Source organism: Microdochium trichocladiopsis (genome assembly GCF_020744255.1).
Source record: "Microdochium trichocladiopsis strain MPI-CAGE-CH-0230 chromosome Unknown B0I36scaffold_1, whole genome shotgun sequence".
Classification (NCBI taxonomy): Eukaryota; Fungi; Ascomycota; class Sordariomycetes; order Xylariales; family Microdochiaceae; genus Microdochium; species Microdochium trichocladiopsis.
In genome coordinates, this window is record NW_025763544.1 from 2,691,531 (window position 1) to 2,711,039 (window position 19,509).

The 19,509-nt window shown below is 55.8% G+C and overlaps 4 protein-coding genes across 4 annotated transcripts; 3 read left to right on the forward strand and 1 right to left on the reverse strand.

The window, feature by feature from the left end:
- Window positions 1-3,229: 3,229 nt before the first annotated feature.
- Window positions 3,230-6,000, forward strand: B0I36DRAFT_357727 (uncharacterized protein; the record flags this gene model as incomplete). Its single annotated transcript, XM_046157846.1, has 3 exons — window positions 3,230-4,592; window positions 4,654-5,329; window positions 5,394-6,000. 3 exons carry the CDS (start codon window positions 3,230-3,232, stop codon window positions 5,998-6,000), a joined length of 2,646 nt encoding a protein of 881 aa, XP_046018480.1.
- Window positions 6,001-7,563: 1,563 nt separating this feature from the next.
- Window positions 7,564-8,614, forward strand: B0I36DRAFT_310650 (uncharacterized protein). Its single transcript, XM_046152281.1, has 3 exons — window positions 7,564-7,601; window positions 7,695-7,835; window positions 7,890-8,614. The coding sequence occupies exons 2-3, from the start codon at window positions 7,816-7,818 to the stop codon at window positions 8,407-8,409; spliced, it is 540 nt and encodes a 179-aa protein (XP_046018481.1). The 5' UTR covers window positions 7,564-7,601; window positions 7,695-7,815; the 3' UTR covers window positions 8,410-8,614.
- A 254-nt stretch (window positions 8,615-8,868) lies between these two features.
- On the forward strand, window positions 8,869-10,559 carry B0I36DRAFT_310652 (60S ribosomal protein l15). Its single transcript, XM_046152282.1, has 3 exons — window positions 8,869-9,162; window positions 9,471-9,627; window positions 9,701-10,559. Exons 1-3 carry the CDS (start codon window positions 9,076-9,078, stop codon window positions 10,066-10,068), a joined length of 612 nt encoding a protein of 203 aa, XP_046018482.1. The 5' UTR covers window positions 8,869-9,075; the 3' UTR covers window positions 10,069-10,559.
- Window positions 10,560-11,742: 1,183 nt separating this feature from the next.
- B0I36DRAFT_357730 (armadillo-type protein) lies at window positions 11,743-15,102 on the reverse strand (the record flags this gene model as incomplete). The annotated part of the gene is made up of 5 exons (XM_046157847.1): window positions 11,743-13,016; window positions 13,077-14,058; window positions 14,164-14,353; window positions 14,496-14,968; window positions 15,034-15,102. 5 exons carry the CDS (start codon window positions 15,100-15,102, stop codon window positions 11,743-11,745), a joined length of 2,988 nt encoding a protein of 995 aa, XP_046018483.1.
- Window positions 15,103-19,509: the final 4,407 nt, after the last annotated feature.

Genomic DNA, 19,509 nt, shown 5'->3' on the forward strand with positions numbered 1-19,509 from the left:
CAAGTTGCCAAAGGAGTGAGTCGGCCATTCATGAAGTAAAGCCTAAGCCGAAATAGAAGGAAAGGAAAAGACAACCCAGATGCGTCATGTGCAGAGTGATACTTTCGGTGGCATGTTCCTCTACGTCGGTCTTTCTGCTCCGGTATGAGCGCCAAAATTTGCTGGCGTCGAGCAGGTATCGCAAAAACACTACTGCCGCGCCACATCCATATCTCGGAAATATTTTCTGTCTTCCCCACCTGAACTGGCTCTTGGTTTGGCGGATACACATATGAGGTACCAGGATCCCACTGTGTTTCGTGGGCCAGCACGGGTCCTTGGATCATCAGCCCGCAAACCCAAAATAGCGAGTCGGCCGAGATTTGCGGGTGCATATGATGCTAGCTGGGCACCCCGCTAACCTGCCGTTCTGTTGAGCGATGCTTTGTGCACAATAAGCCCGGTGGGAGTGACGTCCCTGGCGCCAAGGGATTCGCGTACTCGAGAGCGTATGATGGCGAGCTTGATGTCACGCCACAGCCAACGTCATGGGACACAGCCATCAAGATTCAGGGAAGCTGCCTTTCCGAGTGGGGTAATGTACCTGCCCGAGGAACCTTGTCGACGCCACTGCCAGCCGTGAGGAGAGTGAGCCCTTGAACCGCCGAGGTGGCGGACTGTTTGCTGCTGGCCTGCTCAGGTGGCGCTTTAGGCAATGGAGAGTGCCGAAGCCTTGTGGTATGGGGAACTGTCATGCGAAGCGCAGACGGGAGAGAAAAGGCGAGCTCGAGGTAATGGGCTGTGGCAGGACCTAAGACCAAGTCGGACAGATGATGGTGTGCAGAAGAGCGCGCATAACACATGCATGCCAGCACCCGGGGTGTTTCGCACGCGCCAGGCCAGTGGCAGCTGCCGCTGTCTCCCCGCATTCTCCAGGGCTGGCTCTCCATGCTAGCGCTTGCCTGGCACTTGCTGTGCCTCCAGCCGCCGGGCTGGCAGGAAAAGGGCGTTCCCCGTAGTATGATCGCCTGAGCCAGCGACCAGGGACATATTCCAGACAGATTCGGCTTCTTGGTGATCGTAGGCGGGCAGGGCCCCTAACGTGCTGGTAGGACCATCTCGATCAACACATGAAGGCACCAAATCGGCCGACGCGATGAAAACTCTTGCGCTCCCAGTAATGCACCTCGTTTGTCCTGTGCACCCGTCGCACGTGCTCGCCTGCTGCCCTCTTGCCCCCCCGAAACTTACTTCGCAAACGCTCGCTCACGTTGATCCACAGTCTTTGAAAAGAGTGATCGTCTCAGCTTGACCTGACTGGGCAAGGGCCGATCCAGGCGGCCGTTACTTTTGACTATCCGCAGCCGCGTTCTGGACCAGGACGGGTAGCGCAAGTACGCACACTGCCATCAACTTCTGTGGCAGCTTCATAGGAGAGGCGATGCTTGGAGGAAGGCCACATTCACCAAGCGATGGAGAGCTGGACATGAGCCAGGAGGGGGATTCCCCACACTCGGCCGGCTGGGGGTCTAGAGCCGTGCTAGAGGTCAACAGGTTGGCATTTCTCCGTGCGCGCCATTGGCTCACGCCTCAAACCCCTAGTTCTGACCTTGCAAGGTGCCCCAGCCTGCCTTGCTCGGGTGTGGCCCGCCGGCCACCCACTTGGTGGCTGACCCCAGAAACAGTGCTAATGGCAGGATGCTCTTCCGGGGCCCCCAGTCCCGCTGCCCGTGGACGCAGCATGTATGTAAGTACACACTGCTCTGGACGCCCCCGGGGTCTGCAGGACGAGCGAGAGGCAGAGGTCGAGCCTTGCATGAAGCCAGTGGCTCTCTGGAGCAAGCGGGTGCAATAGAGTGAGCGAGCGCATGCGTGCGCCCCCATCGCAGAGTGGCGAGCGGCAGACATCTCATGGTGATGATGCAGGTGCGCAAGCAGGTGGTGCCTTCCATTCCCTAAGGGTCAGGCCCCGATCTGCCTGCCCGCCCGCCTAGGCTGGCTAAGAGCGGGGCCTTCCCCTCCGTTGCTCACTGCTCTCGGTGCTAACCACAACGGGGACTGGCCCACCACAATGCAGCCCAGGCTCTTCCGTCCGCCAAAAGTCTCGTGTCCCCTGCCTGCCCGCCTGCCTCTCTGTCGCAAGTGTCCTAGGGGCACGTCTGGTCTCCTCTCCACCTGGTCTGGCTGGCCTCGCAACTGACCGACCGACCGAACCACACCACGACCGGCACGCTTCGGCCAACACCTTTGCCTTCTCCTCCCTCTCCAAGAAGCTCTGGCCTCCTCCCTCCTCGCTCTCCGCCGCCGCCGCCTTTCGTCGCCATTTAAGCCCAAGTTCCCCGCTCCGCGTCATCGGCACTGTTCTCGCCCGTCACTCGATCCTGTCTCCTTCAGCCAGCCTGCGCCTCCCACCAAGCCCTCGACACCATCCACAGCGACGTCGCCGACACTCGTAGACTCCCTGCTGCGAAGTCCTGCTACCATCTTGCCAAGCGCAGTTGCTCAAACACCCCCAAACCGCCAAAGCCCAACCTTGGTATCGCTGCGCAGCTACAAGGATGGGAAGCTCTGCATAGCACTGCATGACCGACCACCTCTCTCTCGACGACTCAGACTACATATGCGACATTAGACCCAGAGAAGTCTCGCCGAGTGGGAACAGCCAGCGATTCGGCGGCAGTGCAGATACGCAACCCCAACGCTCGACACGGTCTCGCACGGCCAGCTATCCAGCGGCAACAAAAAGAAACACGGCAGATACTTCTGAGGTCGTGCAGTCTACTTCTTCACAACGACACAATTTCGTACTGTCTATTTGTTTGGGAGAGGCTTACAGTGCTCAACACCTCCCCCAAACCCCCAGCTACATTACCCACTTAGACTTTATTTCTCCGAGATACCCTTCTGATAGAGACCGACATCCTCGTCTATAATTTCTGGTGAGTATCGATCTTACTTTGGTTGATCACCGATGAATCCCGCTCGTGCATAAGGCCTTGGCCTCCCATGCCAGCACCTCCCGGGTAAAGTGTCATGGTTGGATTGTCATTGACGAGAGTTACCGTGTAGGAAAACAATATCGTTCTATTTGCATCTTTTCGCTAAAACAGTTCTTCGTCGTCAAATCACCCGAGGCCTTCTAGGCTACGGTGACGGTATCCCAATCCTGGAGCACGCGCATTTAAATCCCCAGTTGTATTCTCTACCGTCCTGAGCAGGCCGGGACATCGAACCTCATTGCAATCCGACAATGAGCTCCGCCAACGGCAAATCAAGCAGACCAACCATCGGTGGCATCGCTCCAAACAGCCACTCTTTATTACTCGACAAGCTCAACGTGCGGAGGTCTACACCAGACTCAGAGGCCATGGCAAGCTCCGACGATGAGGTCGACCCGCTACGGCAGGTCGCACCGCACCCACCAGCACAGCACAAGCCTGTCCGTCGCGCATCTTGGCTGAACGACACATCCCAAGCCCCCTTGGCACACCCAAGAAAGAGCTCATTCGCCAGTAGCTCAATGTCTCCCACGACCTCCCATCCTAGTACACCCTCGGCTGAGCTCGGTGCTGCACCATGGGGGGCACACTCTGGCACCCCAGCTTCGGTAGGCCGTGGCCCACAGAACACGACCTTTTCATGGGGTACCGGCATTTGGAACACTGAGCGCAAAGAACCACCATCAAGGTTAACTGAAGTTCTGCCTTCCCCTACCTCGACAGGCCCTGGGGGGTCGAGCTTTTTTGGGAGTGAAGGGGGATTCCCCCAAGCGTCACCAAACGCCCGTGAGCCAGGATCCAATGCACAAATACCATTCGCGATTCCGCTGCACCCTACGCCAAAGACATATCGGTCTCAATCGTACTCCGTAGGCCAGCTGGATCCCGACTCCCCAGGCGCAGCCGTCCCTTCGGTCTCGGTCATGGGGAATAGGGCCCGACCACTGGGCAAGTCTGCATTGAACCATCGACCATCACGGCCGAGCATGCTGAGTGAGATGTCAAGCGATGGTGCCATGCTCGGCAAAGTCAAAGAAGTGGAGGACGATGATGATGACGGAAGCTCTCGAAGCTCTGGCCTTGGTGCTCGCCAGCAGGAACTGGAAGCCCAGAAGACGATCGAAGCACTTGAGCGCGAGAATGCTATACTCCGCCAGCAACAGTACCAAAGCCAGCTCCGCCCACGAGCGTCGACTGGGAACGCCTTCGCGCTCGGCAACGGTTATAGCCTCCACGAGGCTGTCCCTGAAGAATCTGACTACGCGGTCGACGAGATTGATGACCTCAACGACAATATTGATCCTGCCAGCAAACGCGGCATGGGCAGACGCATGAGCGAATATGCAGCAGGCGGTCATCGCTACCCTGTGGAGAACCGCAAGCTGGAGAATGTGAAGCGCGCGTACTGGACAAGTTCCCTCGGGTTCGGCGGACATTCCGACATGCCGCAGAGTCGTAGACATTCCTTTGCAGACGTGCCCGCGCGGCAAGGTTCAATCAGCTCTATCACAGAGCCATCAGGTTTACGAGAAGTCACTTCTCCCGATGCTGGTCAACACCAACAGGACTTTGGCGCGTATCAACTCAATCCCAATTTCGCAGCTGCGAGTCCAGGTATGTCCCCAATGCCCCCACCTCGGCTTCGTTTGTGGCATCTCGTCTAATAAGTTCCCAGTCGGCTTCTATTCTGGCGGCCTAGGTCTATCGTCCTCGCAGCAGCCTGCTGTGTCGCCAGCGTACGGGCATCCATACCAACCAGGATTTGGCGTGCCCCAAGTCTATGGCAATCGCCCGCCTTCTCCTCACAGACGCGCATACGGCATGCCTCAGCCGAGACACAATCAGTCACTCCACATCGTACTCTTCAAGTGTTCACGTGCAGATGTCTTCTATATCCAGGAAGGCACCGGCCTCACTGTCAAGCCTGGTGACTTGGTCATTGTGGAGGCCGACCGAGGCACTGACTTGGGCACAGTCGCACGGCACAACGTGGATTGGCAGACTGCCAAGGATCTCAAGGAGCATTATGCTGAGGAGCATTACAAATGGCTCATCATGTTCTCCCAGAATGCTGCTGCCGCCCAGGAGGGGTCTGGCGCTGGTCTTATGGCCGCTTCGAATGGACTACAAGGAGGCGCCATTGGTGGCATGGGCCCTTCCGGCCAGCATCGCATGCAGGAGCCCAACGCCGGAGAGCTGAAGCCAAAGCTGATCAAGCGCCTGGCCCAGAGCCACGAGATCAACAACTTGCAAGACAAAGAGGGCAATGAAGCGAAAGCCAAACGCGTCTGCATGCAAAAGGTCAAGGAACATGGTCTCAATATGGAAATCCTTGACGCAGAGTTTCAAATGTGAGCAATCCTGCACAGTCGCTCCAAACCGGTTTCAAGTGGCTCAAGACTGACCTCTGTATAGGGACTGGAAAAAGCTGACGTTCTACTACTTTGCCGACGCGTACATCAACTTCAATGCTCTCGTTACCGACTTGTTCAAAATTTACAAGACGAGGATCTGGATGTCTGCCATCAACCCAGCCTCATTTGCCAGCCCGACCCTTGGCTTGCAGGCTCCCAGCGGTGTTGGCATCGGCTCTGCAGGAGGTCGTGGAGGCGGAAACACAAACAATGAACAGCGCCCCTCAGCGGCTCGTCAGGAAGGGCCAGCTACATTTGCCACTAGCAACCCACCGGGTCGCGTGATGCAACCTACATTCAGCCAGCCTTTTGGGGTCGTTGACCGCCAAGCTGCTCCAACAACTGCGTATCCCCCTTCTGGCTACGGCTACTCGGCTTACGGCTCATTTGCCGCCGGCCCGCGGTCCGGTGGTTATGTTCCCGGTCTGATGCAGACCATGGACCCTTTTGGCGGCGGACTCCCTTCCAACGATTATGCTGCTGAACTTCGAGCACGATTCCCCAGCCCTCACGGAGGACCTAGTTCGCACGAACAAAGCTCCTCGAGTATGGTTGATCACCCCGAATGGGTCAACTCCTTCCAGGGTCTGTCCCTCAACTCTCGCTGATCGCTAGCGAACTCGATAGCAATTGGTCCTACTTGAGTCATCTACCACAAAACAGTGTGCACATTCACAACGCACTACTTAGTTTCAAGGCACATTTCCTGCCAAAAGGCTACGGATTCCTCACCGTCCAACGGCCGAACTTCCTGATAGCAACGCGCGATTCCATCAAGCCTTTATATACTTCGCATTTCACAAAGATTTCTCTGGTTTGCCATCACAGTGGCTAATTTCGACACTGGTGGTCCTTTCAAGGCTCTCATGTATTCAGGCACCAAAAGCGCATTCACGATATACGCCACATACAGCACCCGCCATTGAAGAATTGATTCAACGCTCGCAAACGATCTCATGCTTCCTGACAGCAAAAGGCGACTATCGGATTACGCTTTGATTACGAACGATGTCATGTTCACGGTAGAACGGCTATACGGCTGATAAGAAATTTCCAAGGACAGATTGGACCATAGACAGAACATTTCCCGGCATTAGGTATTGGCTGAGGTGCGGCAGGCAGCTTCAAGTCTGCTCCGGTCTCTGTGCTGGTATCATGCGAAGAGACCGCATCAATTCTAGATTGGGTAACACGCGAATGCTTTTCGTATCAAATAATGGGGTTTACTCTGGAAGGGATTGTAGGATTAGAGTCGTCTCCTTGGGGTAGCATTCCAATACACTGTTTTCGTGATTTTGCCTAATATGATTAGTCTGAGAATCGGAGTCAATGGCGTGTCCACGTTCAAGTTATGTCGACTTCCAATTGAAAAAAGGCCCCTGTCTTCACTACTGGCAGGTAACGGGAGCGGACGCAATGTCACTGATTGGGTGATCACAGCTTGGAGAGTCGGAGCATTACTATTGAATTCGATTTGCGATGGATAAAGTGGCCGGCCATGTCGGTGTACGAGTACCGTCGATAGTAGACCTAGACTCGAAGATATGGTCTGGATAACAGTCGGGTTCGTGGCAGATCTGGCCTATGTGTCAACTGTCAATCGATCCTTCCTCCTCTTCAAGTCAAACGGGCCATTCGTTTGCAAGCTGCCCAGGTGAGCCCGAGTGCGTGTGCACCACAAATCGATGGCGGCCTGAGGCTGTCCACTGGCTGCCTCGCCTCGAGTCTGCAGAAAAGCAAGAACCAAACTGATGCCCAGACATACGGGATCACCAGGTGCTGAAACTTGTGCCGTGGTCCCCTTCCTGCTTGTCCTTGAGACCATTGAATCTTGTTCTAAAAGATCCTCCGGTCACCTTCAATCCGTTTCGTCAGATCAGCCACAAAACTGCGCTTCATCTTATCGGCACTGGGCTACATCTGCGTCAGAATGTCGAGACGGCCTGGAAAGAGAAAGACCGATAGTGTTATGGGTACGTGACTTCGCATTGTTTTCACTGCCAAGGCTCTCAGGCCACAGCGGTACCAGCGCTGATAACCAGAATCACCATCTCTGCATACCAGACTACGCCAACAACGGCCCGGTTACTTCAGAGCCTAGCGCACCGACGAGCGCAAAGAGACCGCGCATGTCGTCGTCAAACCGGACCAAGAGATTGTCTCTGCTTGACGACTATGGTTCGCTATCGAAGCATCCTGGCAAGAGCAAGTATGTAGTAGATTGGCAACCTATGAGATGGCCACCCCGAGGATGATGAAGAGCATTTCAAGACTGATTGGCCATCCGCCTATTCTTTACCAGGATATCGACGAGCCAATACTCGTTTTTCGACCCCCATCGCGAGAAGAAAGCGTCCGAGGTCTTTGTGGCCAAGTTTGAAGCGCAAATCGGTCGCCAGACTGACAAGATTCGACAGAGTGTTATGAGTGAAGAGGTCAAGATGCAAGTTTGCTCGTGGGCTCAATGGTGCTATCTCAGGCACTGACATCATCACAGAGGAGAACAGCGCCAGGAATTCGTGTCCACCTTCGAAAAGTTGTACAATGCCATCATGCCCACAGGCTTGCAGCCCGGGCAGAACCGCAACGAAAATACTTCCAAGTCGAAGCACATCCTACGCGAAGAGGCCGAGGCGATCATGCTACAAAGCCAAGGCCTGCTTGACAAATTCGAGAAGGCTAGTGAGATGCTCAAGTCATTCGACTTGGCATCGCCTCTTGAGACGTGGAATCAAGACAAACACGACCTTGCCGATATCATGATGTGTGGCCGCGACTACGGCCAACACATAGTGGAAGGTATCCTGGTTCCAGGATTGTACCAAGACCCACACACACACGCCCATGAGCGTACTGAGAACCAAGAAATAGCTGCGGGTCTCATAGTGAAGGGCAAGACGGCCGTGGAAGGGAACAATTGGGGAACGGTCTTTGAGGATCAGCTTCGACGGAGCGTCGCCTTGGCAAACACCATTTTCGTGGAGGGCACGGCTCGTGACATGGCCAGTCTGTCCTAATGCTGTGGATGAAGGGTGCTCATATTTCTGGGGAGAATTGGTGATGTCGTCTCAGCCACAGTCTGCATTCTCGACGTAGTGAAAATATCACAAGGGCTTTGTATCGCAACAACTAGGGCAGAATAAGATTTGCGAGTGCTGTCTGACAGCAACTTTTCTTCAGTCTCGGCCTTGTCAGTAGAGGGACGCCATGAGGTGAGTGTCGTTCTCTCAAGTCGCAATAATTATCTTAGGACCAAGAAAGGCAATGCCCCCCAGCCAGCGATTGATTCGCCAGCACGCCTGGGCACCCTTGGCACTCCATGGCAGCACGGGACTGGGTCCCGCCCCGCAGAACTGTGGGCTCTGGTCCAAAACGGGGTTAGCACCACCAAATCGCTTAATATTTTTCGAACGCACACTTTGCATTACCAGGCTGGGTCCGAAATCTGGTGAGAGGGTCAAGATTTTGCGTCCGTCCCCTCCCCGACACACCCAACGACACCACCGACACACGACCGTCCATTGTTGCAGGCTCAACCTCCCAACCTGGTGTGTACTATCGCCCGTGCTCTCTCCGACGACAATTGCAGAAACTGTGCAATTGCAGTCGCTGCTGCAATAATCATCTCGTCGGAAGAAAAGTTACGCCGCTAACACAGATTTTCCTTCGGGTCGGCAGTCAAAATGGGTGCCCTCAAGTATGTCGAAGAGCTCCAGAAGAAGAAGCAGTCTGATGTGCTTCGCTTCCTCCTCCGCGTTCGCTGCTGGGAAGTATGTTGAATCCTCCACCTCGTCACCGACCTCCAAACGACACTTTCTTCTTCACGACGACGCACGCACCCACACAACCCGGTCTTCGGAAGCCAGTACCCGTCCATTCATCGATCCGGATTTGATCACGACACGTTCGTGTGATAGAAGATGGCCTTGATGTGTGGACGGGGTCCTCGGTCCCAGACATGAGAAAATGTGGACGCTGTTGCTCCCTAGACTCCATTTGCTTCACCGCTCTTGGGGTCCTGGGAGGGTGTCTTTGCTATACACTCGTTGAACATTTTGCTGAGAGTGCATCAATATAGCTTCGCCAGTTGAACGTCATCCACCGCGCCTCGCGTCCCTCGCGCCCTGACAAGGCCCGCCGCCTCGGCTACAAGGCCAAGCAGGGCTATGTTATCTACCGCGTCCGCGTCCGCCGTGGTGGCCGCAAGCGGCCCGCCCCCAAGGGCGCCACTTACGGTATGTTTGGCCACCAAAACCGGAGAGTATACATGAAATCGGATTGTGCTGACCGAGCGACTCTACAATTCAGGCAAGCCCACCAACCAGGGTATCAACCAGCTGAAGTACCAGCGCTCCCTCAAGTCCACCGCCGAGGAGCGTGTCGGTCGCCGCTGCGCCAACCTGCGCGTCCTCAACTCGTACTGGATCAACCAGGACTCGACCTACAAGTACTACGAGGTCATCCTCGTCGACCCCCAGCACAAGGCCATCCGCCAGGATCCCCGCATCAACTGGATCGTCAACCCCGTCCACAAGCACCGCGAGTCCCGCGGCCTCACCGCCACTGGCAAGAAGTCGCGCGGTCTCAACAAGGGCCACCGCTACAACAAGACCAAGGCCGGCCGCAGAAAGACCTGGAAGAAGCACAACACCCTCTCCCTGTGGCGCTACAGGTAAGCGTCTCGCCGTCACATGGCTGGTCGCTCTTGAGGTTAGCAGACTGCCTTCGTCGCAGTCTGCTTTCCCTTCTGTTGCGACCATGTCGACAGACAGGCGTGGACGTGGAGGGGCGTTGGGCTGCTGGACATTTCGGGATTGGCTTCGACAGGTGATGTGTTGCTGCCAAAACGGGCCGTCATCAAAGGCCTCTCGTGTGTCCAGCGGCCACAACAGCAGAAGTCGCAACACCTCATCACCAACTTTGACAACACCATCATCATCGCGAAGGAAAAGAACAAAAGCGGGGTGGATGCAGTGGCGGCTCATGAATGTTTTCCTGTTGTCAGGAGTTTGTCATTCTGTTTACTGATGATGGGGGGAGCTGGTGTTTGAGAGCGGTGCTGCTTCGCAAAGCAAAACAAAAACATTCGGAAATTATGATGGAATTGAGAGTAAGAAAAATCTCACGGCGCCCAAATGGTTACGGGTTTGCTTTTTTTCACACACAACCTTGCAAAGTTTCTCTGAATACGTGAATGTGCTGTCAGGCAACGCCGTGATGTGTCGTAGTGCAAAGAAACCTTGCATATCTGTTCACGGGCCATGAGCATATCTCGCCTGTCTACCCATCTCAACACCACAAAGCCACCCATGTTAGTCCATGTGTCAAAGCTCCTATGTTGCCATTGATGCCTGTTCTACACTTGAATGCTAAGCTCGATGGCCAATTCTCGCCGTGAGTGCGGTCTGGCGAGGGCAAAGTCAGACTGCGAGCTTCACTTCGTGCAGTCCGAGGTCAATCAATCTCGACGGTCCTGTGTACCGCTATCGATGAACCTCCGAGCTTGGATCTTCCCCAATGGTCGGACACCCAAAGCACGATGATGAAACTTTTCATAGCACATGATTTTCATTGATGCTTCTATTCTGCTACTCGTAGCTGCTAGCGACCGCCCAAGACCGCAGTAGCTAATGGAAAACAAAGATCGCACGAATACAACGAGATCCGGAAAACCCCCCAGAAGTGACAACTGTGCCCCTTCCCTCCCTTCCAGCTAGGTCTTGCTCGTGTATGAGATCGCTATCATATGCAAATCTGTATGTCCAGAGATTGATGATGCGAGGGACCTCGCCACATCATCCAACCCCTCAAATCCCCCATGCCCTAGCATATGCAAGTGAAAGTGGATAGGTACAGTGGTACAGTGCCAGAGGCCGGTGGCCATAGTTACAAAGAATTTTGTCCAGCCCTACTGGCCAGGTTCAGGACAAAGATGGCGTGCAAGATGATGCAAATCGACGAAAGGAAAGTCTATGCCAATGTACGCGGGCTGAAATCACGTACTTTACCAAGTACAAGCCAGTGAATAGCTGTGCTAAGTTGTGCTTCGTCCCAATCAGGCGACGGACCGAGGGATGGCATCCATAGGAAGAATGGCGGAATGCTAATAGTGTACAGTCCAGTTCCACCGCCAGTTTTGTTCTGAGGGAAACAGAGCGAGCCTGTGCTGGGAATGAGAAGAAGAAGAAGACGTCGTGAATTTCGTACAGCACATCCATAAAGTGTGATACGTGGCAGTTTCGAATGGTTGCGAGCAAGCCCCTAGCTGTTCGACACGCTTACGCCAGCGGCCAGCGCGTCTTGACTTGATGTGTACATTGTGCCTGCCGGCCAAGTGTTCTCGCAAAGATTCAGAAAAACTGGCCGTCGGCGCTGCCCTGCGCAGGTCCATTCCGGCTATTGCCGTTGGCACTGTACGACTGATACGAGTTGGCACGGCCAGTTTGTGAAGAGCTGTGGGAATTGGCATTGTAGTGGCCTTGACCTCGGCCACCATGCATGCTGGTTGGATAGCCATTGCCAGGACCTGCGTGTTGGTTCTGGACGCCACGGTTGGTCGCAGGGGCACGCAAAGGAACCTGGCCCTGAGTCGGATCAGCAGGTGTGGCTTGACCACTGGAATTGCTGCTGCGCGTGTGGCTGTCGTAAGCCTGAATCTTCGCTTGCAAACGCCGTCCATAGGGGGTGCTGCGGATGCTGGGTAGTAGAGGCCGGATCATGTCTGCGAGCTGAGGCTTCATGGAGTAAGAAGAGTGCTCAAGTGCTGTCTGGACGACGTAATTGCCAAAGGAGTCACGCAGCAGCTTGTCCATCTCGCCAGAGTTGAGCAGCTCCTTGACCATGGCGTCCGTAGATTGCTCCGAGGCGCAACGGAGACATTTCTCAATGACATTGGAGCTGAACTTGTGGCGGGAAAGGTCACCGATCTGGCCGAGGAAGTTCTGCACGAGTGGCTCCGTGAACAGTGGCTCGTTAAGATCAATGATGTACTGCACCACGTAGTTGCCGAAGGGATCCTGCACAAGCTGCAAGGCTGAGTCCGTAATCCTGGCCACGAGCCACGCCTTCTGCGGGCCTGAGGCATGGTCGATACAGCGCTGCAGGACACAGCAGCCGTGGCGATGGGTGCCCACTTCGACGCAATTGGCGCCGACAGCGCTGAAGATGAACTCGGCATCGGCGGCAGTGAGCTTGTTCAAGCATTTCTGAATGACGTGATTACCATTCAGGTCCTTGATCATGTGCACAACATCGCGTTGGAGAGCCTGGATGATGAGCTCGACCTGGATGGGAGCTGAGACAAACTCTATCATCTTCTGCAAGGCCCTGGTGCCGTGCTGGTTGAGAGCGATGTCCACCATGTTGACAGAGGCGTTCTGTATCAATACGGTGCGCTCATCGTCGTTGCAAAATTCGAGAAGCTTCTGGCACAAATAATTACCGAAGGGATCTGTCATGAGCTCGACAATGTGGGGGTTCGTTTCCAGCCAGATAAGGTGGATTTGCTCAGGGTTTCTGGCTTCAAGCTGCTTCTGGAGATAACGGCAGCCATGCTGATCCTTGGCCATTTCATAGATTTCGCCAATGCACTCCTCAAATGGCTTGTTCTGATACTTGACGGCAGCTGTGAATAGTTAGTGAATTTTCTCAGCACCTAAGAGGGCAGTGCGTGTCATTCACGAACCTTCATTATCTTGGGCGCGCCGTGCCTGGATCACACGTTGTTGCGAGTCACGCGGCTGCTGTTGCTGCTGGCCCTGCTGTCCAGAGGGCGGATAAGATGGTGCATAGCCACTATAGCCTTGTTGATAGCCGTTGAGGTTCATGTTCTGCATGCCCATGGGGAGGAAAGACATGCCATAGCCATTAGCAGGACCATAACCAGGACCGGCGAAGTAGGGTTGTTGATACTGGGTAGGCCCGCCAGGGCCTGAAACGGGAGGCATGGAGCCCATGGTCGGTTGCCCAGCGGTCTGGCTGCTTGCAGTTGGTCCGAAAGAAGGAGCGTTGGCGTGCAACTGGGACTGAATCGAAGCGAAGCTGGCGGATTGAGTGACGGGAGCGTGACCTTCGGATGACAACTCGCGACTGTGGCGTTTGACAGCTCCGGGAGGGATCCGACCAATGCTGGCGTTGTGGTTGTGCAGGTGCTGCTGAGCGTGAGCATTCGGGTTGGCAAGTACACTGGGGCTTTTGATTGTTGCAATGTCGTTGGACGAGTGGGACGACTGCAGTCTCGGAGGCGTGACCATGGCCTGCTTCGAGGAGGAGGGCGAGAGGGATGCCGTCGCAGCGCCGTCGTTGGCCGTGTCCCGGTACTGGCCAATCTCTGCCGAGTGGCGCACCTGCCGCGAGGCCATACCGCCCGCGTCGCCCGGCGCTGCCTGTGTTGCCGTGCTCGGCTCGACGATGCTCGGTTGTGCAGGCCCCACATTCGACAAGCTCTGCTGTTGACGATGCCGAGACATGCTGGCCCAGCCAGCGGAAGTAGCTTCTCCTCCTGCTCGTTGAGTCGCAAGATCCATAGCAGCTGTAGTCGAAGGCACCTGCAGAGGGGTAAAACGGATTAGCTCAAGAGCAAAGTACAAGGCACTGGCTACAACAGAGCGGTAGAGCAGATATGAGGCGTCAGCAGTGGGATACACTGCCCGCCCAAACAGGAAGAGCTGGCCAGATCAGTGCTGGCGGCCGTGGACCACCACGGTTCAACCTCAACAGTTGTATCTAGCTGCGTGGCACCCGTATATGCTTGATGTACGTCTTTGACTCACCATATTATGATTGACCATTTTTGCAAAGGGCACAGGATAACCCTCATCTGCACTGCTGTCGATGGCACTGTACTTGTGCGGGTCGGAAGCAGCCTCGTCGTCTCGAAAGAGGAAGCCGGCGGCGTTCGTCTGGTCGATATTGTCGTACAGATTTCCACGCCGAGTTACAGGCATAGAGTAGCGGTTGACGCTAGCGATGATATATTAGCACAAGGACAAATGACTGAAGAAAACCGGGGCTTCCCTCCAATAAGAACACTGTGTGCTTCCTAATAAAACTCTGGAGACATCCCGAACCTGTTTTACCAAGTTCGGAGCAAGGTAACACGTACGCATTGCTTGAGCGGTGGCTCGAGGGATCCTGGCGAAGAGCAAGCTCTTTTTCCTCGTCATCACTGTTCCTCCTGGTTGTCGGCATTGAGTGGGAGGGCAAGTAGTCCCCGTATGAGAAGCGCGCGTGGCTTTGAGCCTGGGACAAGCCAGATGGAGGGGACGTCAGCTGTGAGCCAGGCCGGCTCGAGCGGTTGAAGAAACCCGGCGGGGAGACAAGGCTGGACATGGAATATCGGTTGGGCCGCGAGAAGGCTGTTGGGAAGCCAAAGCTGGTCTCGCGATATTCGGGTGGCGTCGTAGGCTCCGACTGGTGACCGGTGATGGTCAACGTGTTTCCGCGACCCAGATCCTCCTGCATTTGCGCGATATCATATTCTTCCCGAAGTTGCTGCTGATCCAGCTTCTGCATCTCCGCCTCGAAGCGGCGTTTCTGTTCGCGTAGCCGTTCATATTCGAGCTTCTTCTTTTCAAGCTGCGACGCCAATTAGTATGCGATTGGAAGCCACGTTTTTAATCGAAATCGACACAAAGGAGCACAGTGGCGCCTGTTGAGGATTCGGGGAGCTGTGCCGGGGTGTATTGGAGATCGGTCGCGGTAAGAGGCATTCGGGGAGAGGCTCACCAGTTGCATCTTATACTGGCTCTGCGTGGACAAAGATGGTCAGCTTTTGGTTTTTGCAAGATGTAAATGTCATCATAGTCGGCAGTATGAGACGTTAGGTTGGCCTTTAAGGGTTGGGAAGGGAACGGTAGTCTGGGGCTAGCACCCACACTCCCATCCTTGGGTGTTTGCCCCCTCCAGAAAGCGCTAGAACAGCTTGGGCGGGACTTACTGCAGTAGGATACTCCTGAGTATCCGGCAGCCGCTGCGAGCCGATGGTAGACAGTGTTGGTACACGCCCCGAGTCGGTCGTGAAGCGACGAGGCAGGGTGGTCGGCAGGGTGGTTCGTAAGTCTTGCGAGCTGGGTTGCAAAGGTCTTGGTCCCCCATTTCGGAGTGGTGAAACAAGGGAATTCATCGTCGCTTCGTTCCGCGGAGCCTGCTGCGCGCGAAATCGATAATCGTCCATGGTTTCCCCCTCCTGTTGGTACAATGCTCAGGCGAGCCTGCTACGACGATGTGTGAAGCTTTCGAGATCTGGAACAGAAGCCGGATGTAGGCAGTCAGTCTACGGGAACGCCAACAAATTGCTATTCGACCACCCCCAGCTGACGGGGCGCTGCCCGCACACTGGAGCAAGTCGATTTCGCGCGAGATTCGGGGCGAACAGGCAATGCGAAGCCAGTGCTGGAGCAAAGTCCAGGTGTGCGTTGAGGTAGACGTGTCCGACTCGACGAGCAGACGCGCGAACAGGCTCTCGGCGGGAGGGGCGAGTCGAGATGTCGATGAGTGCAGTAGGGACGAAGGAGGCTGGGCTAGGGGACCACGGGGCAGCAATGGGGACACTGCAAGCCGCTCAAAGACAGTGGTGCCTTTGGCGCCTGTGACACACACACACACACCTCTTTGTGGAATATAGCTAAGGGGATAGCAATGTTGGAGGAGTAGCCAGGAGCCAGGCCTGGCTTGGTGTCGCTTTGGGCGGGTGTCGAAGCCGGCAGAGAGTGGGAAGGAGAGAGAGTGGGCTCTGAGGGCGCATCCGAGGAGCGATGAGGACCAGGTAGTGTACACGACCCTGTCTCGATCCTTGCTGGCAGGCACGGGGCTGGGCCGAGAGGAGTGGACGGGTGAGGCAGGCAGGAAGCAGAGACAGGAGCAGACACAGACCGTCACAGTCCCCCGGGTGAGAAGCCTCTGCCAGTGGTTGCGGTCCACGCCGCGAGGAGGGCGCCCTGGGAGTGGGAGAGAGCCCAGCTCGCCCGGGTGGCACCCTCGGGCCAAACTGGCGGCGACCCCTGTTCCCCTGTTCGATGGGCCCCTAGCGCCGCCCTCACTCGGGTGCTACTGTACCAAGATGCTTCTGTCAAAGGCACGGGCGGGCGGGTGTGGGTGGACTCGTGCCTCTGTGCGCGCAAGCCATGCCTGCTTGCACCACGAGCGACCCAAGCCACAGAATACAGCTTACCCAGCTGGCTCCTCCTGATGCTGCTGCCAGGCGCGTCGATGGTGTTCTCGGCGCTTATCCGAACATGTGTGTCGCGAGGCTGCCCAAGAACAACCAGCTCATCTGGCAGCGACTTGGTTTCCGCCAAAACCCTCCTGGGCAGTGCTCCTCGGCGCTTCATTGACCAGATTGTCTCCGGCCATGTTGCCAGCAGTCGTTGGTGGCGGTCCTGCGCGCTACTCTGGTCGGGGTATGGCATGGGGATTTGCCTCCAGGCTTCACTTTCCCCGCCGAGGTGATTCCAGATGCCCTGTGTGATCTACAGTACCAGAGAGCAGGCACCTTGCACGGAGACACTATGTCACTCATTACAGCTCCCCGGCCCACGAATCTTTGTTTGGCCCCTCTCCTCAAGACGTGACCATGGACACCTGCGCGCGGCCTCGACTCTCGTTGCTGGGCGGGAATTTACATCGTCGACATGCAAAGAACGAATTGTTTCCCCGCAGTGAATGGCAGGCATGGCCGAGCTTGAACTTGCCTCCAGAAATGGGCCAGTCAACATGAGGCAGTGCCATCAGGTTGCCTGCTTTGGCATCCAGCAAAGCCCACTTCAGTCAGTAGCACACCATCAGCCTGTTTGGCCCAGGGACCATCTGCCCGCACCATTCAGGGTCCATCTACGCAGTCTGGGCCCCACATCATCATTACTGTGAGGAGACGCACGTCAGCGTTCAGTATCAGCCACTGTGAGATCCCACGGGATAGAGGCCGCGCCTGGCCATCTGGAATTGCCAGCCGAGGCGCACCTAGTCTTGGCTCGTGGGAATTGGCATGATTCAAGACATTGGTCCTGTATGAGACAGCAAACATGACTTACCTCCGGGGGGCGGTGAAACGGGCACAAAGCTAACGTTAGGTTGGGCTGTTCTAAGTCCTTGATTCATGCTAGACGGTGGTATCATGTGGGGGTCCAGGCTTCACTGGCAGGATCACCAGACGTTGCTTTGCTGATGGCCACAGACGTACAACAGCATTACGACCACGGCGGGATCCTCTACAATCAGCTGATGCCAGCCTCTCCGTAGGCGACCTTTACTGACTGGTTTGTTGTCTGAGTCAGTGGCTGAATGGAGGCTCCTGGAGTCCATGTCCGCCAATATCAGGGGACGGCCGACCAACCGGCAAAAGCCATGAGCTCAAACAGCCCGACACGCGCAATCCCATAATCGTACTAGCACAGCGCATACCTAGGTGGGTGTCTAAAGCTCTTTATCAGTTACTGACCAAGCAGCCTCAAGGTTCGGGTTCTCGCGAAATGGGTGCGCTTTCCACGAGCATCCACAAGATGGTGAAGCTTCATGAGATGCACTTGACCATCATTGCGAGCAACAGGGGCGTTCTGCCACCAATTAACACCCGCCCAGACCAGCTTCTTTCCCTTTAGCGGGCAAGCGAATCGTCATCTTGCAGAGGGGTTGCGTCGCCCGAGCCTTTTCTCTCCCCATTCCCCACATCCAGGCCGGCGCCAGAAGCTCTCACCGACTTTTGCCAGCACAAAGAGGGAGTCGGATCGTGCGCCATGCGGCTCCTTCGTGGCTGCACGTCACCCTAGGAAACTAGTGCCGCTCATCGATCATTTCCGACACACTCCAGATAGCCCGTGTCCGATACGCCTTGCCACTGAAATAGCATCAAGCTCAGGCGGGCGGAGCGAAATGCCCACCTGGAGAAGTGGAGCGATGCTGATACGTCATAAAGAGGCTCGAAGGTTAGTACACCGGACAGCCGCTAAGACGTGAGGGAGAAGTGCATTGTGACTCTTTGCGGCTGACATATCCAGCAAGTGTTCTCTAGGCAGGAGTGTAAGGTGTCAGCGACATGGTGTAGCCATGCGTTCTTTGACCGACTACCAGTGAGTCACGACGCTACCCGGCAGACTCTGCTTTGTCCTTTGTCCTTCGGCGGGTGACTCCCACTTACATGAGCAATGCACCAAGGACGAGCATGGAGGGGTGCGGCGGCCTGATGAAATCAGGGTATCCCAGGCTCCTGGACTCCACCCGAGCGTCTCGGCAGGGCGATTTGTAGACCTGCGGGGCATTCAAGGTACGGCGTGACCTTAATTATCTGGGGGGTGGTGACTTCGAGTTGACTTTGTGGCTTTTGATCTGCCCAGACCAAGCTCTCTTCCCACGGATCGTGCATTGGAATAAGACCACATGCAGGATGCTGGATGGGCCAAGGGCATGACGACTCAAGCTTCGTAAAATCTTCCGGTTGATGCATATCATCAGCCGGTCCTGCTGGCGAGTCCCGGCCGAAGCACTGTTCCGTCCCCCTCCAATCCATTCCCCCGTCCTCCTGCATGTGCCCTGCACAAGACTACAACCCTAGGCACAGCTGAGGTGCGTCAAAGCCGTACTGTGTCCTGCAGCCTGCCTGTTGCTGTGCACCCCTTGCTGCGGAGCCTTGCATGACACAAAGCGGCATGGCGTGCGGGAAAGAGGGGGGGGATTGGACTCGTCGCCGGGAGACGGAATGAGAGGGGTATCGTGCATGACGCGGCAGAATTTCCTGAGCAAGTTGCATACCAGGTAGAGGTAAAGAAGTAGGGCAATGTGGTAGTGGCAGAACGAGGCAACGATGCCCGTGCAGCCAAATAACTGCTAGTACTTGGGGACCAGAGCTCAGCCTTGCTCTTGGTTCGGCGGTAGATAACATTCAGATGAGCTATTGAGCAGCTGTGCAAGGAGGAGGGATGATGAAAGCAAAAAGAAAAGAAGTAAAAGGACGCACTGCATACAGCCGAGAGACAAGATATGTTGTTTGTGGCGCACGTTTCCAGGAACCGCTCCGGATTTAGGTATTCTTCGCCGGGCAAGCAGCTTCCGCTGCATCAACCCAACGGACCAAAGCTTGGGTGAGCTTGGGGAAGGCCATGAAGCCTCGGCAGAGTTGCCGAGTG

What these genes read in the sequence shown, in the direction of transcription:
- B0I36DRAFT_310650 (XM_046152281.1), top strand. Translation starts at nt 7,816, where the DNA reads ATGAGTGAAGAGGTCAAGAT. An exon ending in ATGAGTGAAGAGGTCAAGAT is followed by an intron (nt 7,836 to 7,889) that starts GCAAGTTTGCTC and finishes ACATCATCACAG; the next exon opens with AGGAGAACAGCGCCAGGAAT.
- B0I36DRAFT_310652 (XM_046152282.1), top strand. Translation starts at nt 9,076, where the DNA reads ATGGGTGCCCTCAAGTATGTCGAAGAGCTCCAGAAGAAGAAGCAGTCT. An exon ending in TCCGCGTTCGCTGCTGGGAA is followed by an intron (nt 9,163 to 9,470) that starts GTATGTTGAATC and finishes GCATCAATATAG; the next exon opens with CTTCGCCAGTTGAACGTCAT. An exon ending in CCCCAAGGGCGCCACTTACG is followed by an intron (nt 9,628 to 9,700) that starts GTATGTTTGGCC and finishes TCTACAATTCAG; the next exon opens with GCAAGCCCACCAACCAGGGT.